The sequence below is a fragment of the Candoia aspera genome, chromosome 3, assembly GCF_035149785.1.
Source record: "Candoia aspera isolate rCanAsp1 chromosome 3, rCanAsp1.hap2, whole genome shotgun sequence".
Lineage (NCBI taxonomy): Eukaryota > Metazoa > Chordata > Lepidosauria > Squamata > Boidae > Candoia > Candoia aspera.
The window spans coordinates 113,632,580-113,640,348 of record NC_086155.1 but is presented as its reverse complement, the minus strand read 5'-3'; the positions used below and the strand labels follow the sequence as shown (position 1 = coordinate 113,640,348).

The following is a 7,769-nucleotide window of genomic DNA, read 5'->3' as shown; positions in this document are numbered from 1 at the left end:
GCTTTGAAAGAAGGCCAGGGCTCGCCAACCTTCCTCCCCGCTTTCCGGGTGCCTCTGCAACCAGGAAGCCCTTCCAACGCCTCTGAGCCTGCCCTTCCCGTGCGCTAGAAGGGCGCGCGTTGCTTTCCGGCTTTCCGGACGCTTCGGAGGCAAGATGGCGTCGAGTAGTGGGGTAGGTGATCGGTTTGTATTTTGTTACCCCAAGGAAAGGATAATACGGTTTCTGTTTCGTCTCTTTTGCTGAGAATCGTAGCGCTTTGAGGAAACAGTTGGTAAGGACCTCCGCGTAACTTCATCGGCGGAGATCTGGAGCGCCTCACGTTTTTCACGGCCTTAAGAAAAGGTCCGACCTCAGCGCTTAATAGGTTTTGGCTGAGGGCATTCTGCATGTGTAGCTGGAGGACAGAGGAGCCTCGGTGGGCTTGTCCATGGTCACCCCGCGTTCAGCATTTTGGTCATATAGTGGCCCCACGGACGCACTCGGGAAGCGATAGGCCCCTTCGCTCTTGCTCCCTGATAGGTTTATGATGTGCTGACTTTATGGTTGCCTACTAACTCCTGGATCCTAAATCTATCTTCCACAGCATCTGAAGGCGGTGAATTCCACAATTTTAAATAATTTGTGCAAATAAGTAACTTTATTTCGTTGGTTATGAATCTCCTTGCATTGTATTTTATTGGATACCTCTTTCACTGTATGAGTGAGAGAAAAGTAGGGTCCATAGGTTTATGTAGGGTCATTGGCAATTTTATTTTCAGCTACTTTCCGTTTGATTCCAAATACGATATTAGTCCATACACTCTTAAGATCCCTTTGTTAATCAGCTTAGCACCAACATTGTGATAAAGGTGAGTAAATGTGAAGTAGGTAGAACATTTTAGTTTTTATTTTTATACACACACACACATGCACACGGACAGGATCTGTACTAGCAGTTGAAATAAGAAAAACATAATTACAGAATGAAAATGTGGCTAGGTTTGAAAAGTGCACTAAGCTAAAATAAACCACTTCTAAAAAACCTTGCGAAGAAAACTGCAGGGACTTGTCCAGGCAGTCTCTGGGAATCAGACACGACTGAATGGCTAAAAAAAAAAAGAATTGGCATTTTGTGTTAAGTCAGAAACAATGGTTTACAAACCACAGGGGCTGGGTTCATACAATACTAAGCCACAGAATACAAACTACATTATCAGTCTATGTGCAATAGTATATTAGCAAAAAGGATTGAAAATAAAACTTGTGCACATCTTATCTCAAAAATGATATTGTAGAATGAAAAGACAAGAGAATACTAAAAAAATTGGAAACCTGTTTTTAATTCATCAAAATTATAACTTATGCATGGTGTTCAGTAAGCAGTCTATTTCTAGATGGCACAGGTATCTTTCTTAGGCTTAGCAAGGCATAGTGGCTCTGCATGTAGCTGCATATGGGGACAGCTAGGAGCTATTTATGAAGCAGCCACATGAGCCTGGAAGAAGGACCTGCTTCATTGATGCAAAGAAATATGTGCATGCTTCTGCGCTTTGGGAAGCAATTCTTTCAAAGGATTTGAGCCACCCTAGTATAATATATGATATATGTGCACACCTAGATCAGCACACATTACATCTCTCTTCTGCAAACCACATTGGTTACCAGTTTGCTTCCAGGTTCAATCTGAGGTGCTGGTAATGATCTATAAAGCCCTATGTGGCACTGGATTGGGTTATTTGAGGGATTGCCTCTTCCCAATCACATCTACCCATCCCATCAGTTCCAGCAGGAAGGGCATGTGCATGCCATTCACAGAGGAATGCCATCTGACAAGACCCAGGAGGAGAACATTTTCTGATGAGACACCAGCCCTTTGGAGCATCATTCTCCCTGAGCTTAGATTGGCCCCAACCTTGCTGGAAGGGCCTGAAAACATGGCTCTGTCATCTGGCCTGGAGATCCAGTAACATGGGTGTGGAGCCTGCAAAGTGGCTGTTTTGCTAGAGAAATAGAGTGCACTCTTCAGATTTGTTTTAATGGTTTATAATTACTTTTGTTATCTTTGATTATTTTGTTGTATTGTTTTGTGTTTTTAACTTTGTATGCTGCTCAGAGTCATGTATGTGAGATTAGCGGATATATACAGTATGTTTATCAAATAAATATAGTATAAGATCGGTCAGGTCAGTTACCTCTTATCTTTTATATATTGCTGTTAATAAGCATGGTCATGGAATATAGTTAAAGTAATGATTACCTTTATGGTGGTAACTTAATGCTTTAAGAAAATGTTAAAATCCATTTAAATTTTAAAAATTTGATTCAGTTAAAAGCCAAAATTTAATTTAAAAGATCTCACATTTTTATTTGATTCTATGCATCAGTGAAACAAAATACCTTGTACTCTCAAAGCCTTCACTTATCTGGAATGAAGAAAATCTTGAAAAGACTGAAATAGGGTGCCAGCTAATCAGTCCAGCAGGTTTTTATGCCTTGTGGTCAACAGATAGCAAGTGATATATTCCATATGAACCTTTATCTGTTGCCTGTGTTTCTGCTATGGAGCTGGAAAGGTATATGACTTCAGGGGAACTGAAAATCATGACTTTTACCCCCCACCCCCCCAGTGAAAACTTTGAAAGCAGACTGATCACTACAATTGGTCATGGATTGATTTTTCCTCCTGGGCAATATAGAGAATTGAATGAGATGCAAATTACATAGTTCCTGAATCTGGGTACATAATAGATGTTAATGTGGAAGTGAGATGGAAGAGTGAGTATGCCACGAGTGCTGGCGACAGGACAGTAAGTAATAAGTGTAAAAAATGCCTTCTGGCTGTGAAGTCCTTTTCCTGGTTCAATACAAGACTTCAAATTAAAGCATCCCAAGAGATGGCTATCCGGCTTCTGGTTGAACACATCCAGTGAAGGAGAACTCACTCCTACTTGGTTCTGTAATCAAACAGTTATTATTTGGAAGTTTTTAATAACAACTAGAATCTCTCTTCCTGCAACTTAGAACCATTGTTCTCTGCCCTTTATTATGGGATACAGGTAGTCCTTGTTAACGACCACAATTGGGACTGGCAACTCTGTTGCTAAGTGACATGGTTGTTAAGCTAGACATTATGTGACCACAACTTGCAATTTTATTGCCAGCTTCTCCATTGACTCTGTTTGTTAGAAGCCTGCTGTGAAGCACACAAATGGTGGTCACATAACCATGGGACACTGCAATGGTTATAAATGCCTTTTGGTTGCAGAGCACCTGAATCTCAATCATGTGACCATGGGGACCCTGGTGATGGTTGTAAGTGCAAGGACTGGCCATAAAGTTACTCTTTTCAGTGCTGTCGTAACTTCAGAATGGTCACTAAACAGGGCAGTTAAACGAGATCTACCTATAATAGAGAGCAGGTTGTGGTATCTCTTTAGGTACTTGAAAAATGCTCTTCTATTACCCCCTTCTTTTGTAAAGACAAACATACACCCAGTTTCTCAGTTTTCCTCCTAAGGCTTAGTTTCGAGTTTGTACGCTAAGCTCAGGAAGAGGGTAGATGGTTATCTGTCAGGGATACAGGTAGTCCTCACTTAATGAGCATTTGTTTAGTGATGGTTGAGACTTATGACAGTGCTGAAAAAAGCGACTTACAACCAATGCTCACACAACCGTCACAGCACCCCCAGGTCACATGATCACGATTTGGGCACTTGGCAGCCAGTTTGCATTTATGACTTTGCAGCATCCTGTGGTCACGTGATCATCATTTTTGACCTTCCCGGCCAGCTTCTGGCAAGCAAAATCAATGTGGAACTGCGTGATTCACTTAATGACCATGTGGTTCACTTAACAACTGCAGTGATTTGCTTAATGTCCACTGCAAAAAGGTCATAAAAGTCAGATTCACTTAGCAACCGAAATTCCAGTCTCAATTGTGGTTGTTAAGCAAGGACTACCTGTAATGCAATTTGATTTCCTGCACCAATCCTACTTCAGTCTAGCCCCTCTATGCATCTGATAAAGTGAGCTGCAATTCACAAAAGCTTATGCTTTTAAATAAAATTTGTTAGTTGGAAAACGTGCTACCAGACTCCTGATTATTTGCCACCATAGACTAACATAGCTGTTCTCCTACAAAGCACCAAGCAGAGGGTTGGATTTGAGGAGATAAAATGCCCTTTCCAACTCTATGATATTAAGAGTAGTTAATGTGAACAGAATTGGCTGAACCTGAGGTGGGCGTAAGCAGTGTTCTCTGTAGCTGTGTCTCTGAAATGTGAAATATTTGCTGCTGTTATTGAGTGGCAGTGGTTGTCACAAAGAACTATGTTGTACTATGAATAGAAAAACTCATTCTGAACAGGTTTTAATCATTTGTGATATAACGAAGATTCTAGCTGCAGTTCTATTACAGGTGATGTTCTGCCACCAGTGGAATTCCCCCCTCCATGTATTTATGCTGGGGGAAAGGATAGATATTGGGGGGATTGCAATACGTAAGGGAGATTAGCTCTCCCATCTCTGGCTTCTTGAAAAGCGATACATTATGGCAATTCCATTATCCATCTTTTGTTAGGTAATAGTTCTCAGATCCCTCTGCCTTTTCTGAAACTTGCCTCTTCATTTCACACTATGGCTTTATTCTTTTTTGTCAGATCTTAAGCATGAGGAATTAATGCAATGGTTCAGTACTGTAATTTGCACATTGCCTTGCATCTCCCTTCTTTAGTGTAGGTATATACACTAATATTTTCCAATCTATCATTCCCACAGCCTTGTTCCATATCTGTTGACCTATAGCTGTTAGCACTAACTGCCTCTTCTCTTGCAGTTCTAAATGGTTCAGTCGGTATTTCATCACTGCCGGGTACCATACCTCAATTTTTAGTGGAGCTTGTTCCTGATTGTATTCGTTCTCTACAAATGTTTTTGTTATTTTTTAATCCCATTTGTAAAGAGTTGCAGTACAGTCTATTTTCCTTTAATCTCACTTCCCTCTTACCAGTTTTCTTCCATGATTATTTTTATGTATTTTTACCTTACCTGTACACTTTCTGTAATTTTACTGATACCCATTTATTAGATTTATATTCTGCCTTTGTTTTGTACAACTCAAGCCAGTGTACAAAATGCTATTTTCTCCATAACAATAACCCTGTGAGGTGGAGGGGTTGAAAGTGAGTGATTATTCCAAGGTTGCCCGAGCGGATTCCATGCCTAATGAAGGACTACTATTCTCATTCTCCTGGTTTCTAGCCCAGCACCTTAACCACTGCACCAACCTGACTTTCTTAAAATCTTTATAATATTCTGTGAAATATCTGGTTGTGGATTTGTTTGTTTGTTTTTTGGTGTTTCCCAATTTATTGACCTCCTTTACTGAGGACATGTGGAGCTGTGTAGGTGTGAGGGAGGGCAACCTAGCTAGGGAACAACCTCCAAAATCAAACCTGGAAACAGGAATTGGTAAACCATTTCTGTATTGCTGTATGGCTTTGGCTGCTAAGCCTAGCATGAAATGCTGCTGTGATTTCCAGCAAACCTGGCTTTGATTACACAGGAAAAGTTCCTCTGAAATTACAAGCTAGGCCTTAGGTGAGAAGTTGAGTTTAATTCATTTCTACCTGCTTAGTTTAGGGATGCAGCTAAAAGACCTTCAAATGACTACAGCTTCTTTTTATTATTTAGGAGAAAAGTGAAGCAGCTAGTAAATTGCCTTCTCTCAGGCACGGGAAACTTTGATTTATGATAGTACTGCTTCAGTGTGGTTCAATCTGGAAAATACCCTCCTTGCCACCTTATTAATTTTTGCCTTGTAAATCATCTTTATTATTCTTCCTGGAAAAAAATAAGCAGTGATTTAGTTATGACAGGTTTGAACTGCTTAACATGCTCTAGAAATAAATGAAACAAGGTGTCAAGCTGTTTGGGGTTCATTTTGACTGAATTCGCACTAGTTCTGTTTTAAGTTTTCAGGAGTAGGAGGAAACTTTGATTTGAGTACATCTTTTCCAACTGAAGCTTTCATTGCTGTGAGCTCAATAATTGTGGGAAAGAAAATATGAAGATGTTGAGGCTCTGAGACATAAAAAGGAAAGTGTGTGAATAGCCTGGTTTTTCTTTTTCCTCGCATAGCTGCTTTATCATGTTACAATGTTAAAATATGCACCTGACTTCTGAAAAAGTGATTTATTTTTCAGAGGCTCTTTGATACTTAGTCTTTTCTCAGAACTGTCTGGATTATGGGAACAAGGAGCTGATATAAGAGTTCTCCATTTTGCAACCAACACACTTTTTGGTGTATCGTGCAGCTCCATAGTAAAATGGACAATTTAACTTGATCAGAACAATATACAGTACTGCTTTATTTATTTATTTTATTTAATTTTTATCCTGCCTTTCTTATTTTTATAAATAACTCAAGGTGGTGAACATACCTAATACTCCTTCCTCCTCCTATTTTCCCCACAACAGCAACCCTGTGAGGTAGGTTGAGCTGAGAGAGGGTGACTGGCCCAAGATCACCCAGAGGGCTTTCATGCCTAAGGCGGGACTAGAACTCTCAATCTCCTGGTTTCTAGCCCGTTGCCTTAACCACTAGACCAAACTGGCTCTCTTATTTACCACAAAAGGCCTGCAAACCTATGTATGTTAACCTATATATATAATTATAAGTCTCATTTATATCAGTTTGGCCTACCTCTGAATTGATGTGCGTACCTAAGGAAGTGTCTGACCAATACTATTACCATTCTAGCAGACTAACTGCCAGGTTACATTAGTATAAATGTGAGTGGAAGTTAACTGATATCCTGCCTGTTTCTCGTAGAACTCTAAAAAAACAACCCAGCACTGTACTCCAGAATACAAAAATGAGTCCCATCAATCAGAAATCATCTTGCTGATGACTCCTTAATGTCAGCTGGGCACAGCCAGAGTCAATTCACATAAACAGAAACATCCCTGTGACACCATAATCAACATATAAGATACTATTAGTTGTTTAGGTAAAGGTAAAGGTTTCCCTTGATATTAAGTCCAGTCGTGTCCTACTCTAGGGGGTGGTGCTCATCTCCGTTTCAAAGCCGAAGAGCTGGCGTTTGTCCGTAGACACTTCCGTGGTCATGTGACCAGCATGACTAAACGGAACGCCGTTACCTGCCCACCAAAGCGGTACCTATTAATCTACTCACATTTGCATGTTTTCAAACTGCTAGGTTGGCAGGAGCTGGGACTAGCAACGGGAGCTCACCCCGTCACACAGATTCGAACCGCCGACCTTCCAATCGGCAAGCTCAGCAGCTCAGCAGTTTCACTAAACTGATCAGTGAACAAAACAACTATTGTAATCAAGTTATAGCAGAATATATCTGTAATAACATATATTTTGTGTTGTAGCAACATTTTAAAATAGTATAATTCCAGGTATGTATGGCTTAGACCTGACTATTTCCTATATTTTAAAAAAAACTCTATACTTTTGATTATTCCTAAACCTCAATCTGTAAACCTGTAATCCTCAAAATGTCATTTAATTTTAGTCCAGATAACTTTAGATACTGTTGAGGGCATAGGGAATGACCTTGAAGGTCAGGAGGAAGAGCTGCTACCAAGGCAATGTTCAGATAAGCAGGGCTTGAGCCTGGGCCAAGAAAATAACTTGAGGAAGTACCTTGAGACTTGCAAGATTGACTAAGAAACCAATGTCATATAGATCAGGACTATTTTTATTGTAACAGCTATAGAAACAGAATCTTGCAAGTCTCACTGTGCTTCCCCCTCCCTC

General features: G+C 40.3%; 1 protein-coding gene across 1 annotated transcript in view; it reads left to right on the top strand.

Moving 5' to 3' along the window:
* The first annotated feature begins 47 nt into the window (after positions 1-47).
* Positions 48-7,769, top strand: part of ZMAT2 (zinc finger matrin-type 2) — a 44,914-nt gene continuing 37,192 nt past the window's right edge. Inside the window, exon 1 of the mRNA XM_063298640.1 lies at positions 48-172. Within this exon, the coding sequence (XP_063154710.1) occupies positions 155-172 (18 nt within the window). The 5' untranslated portion in view covers positions 48-154. The remainder of the gene's footprint in view (positions 173-7,769) is intronic.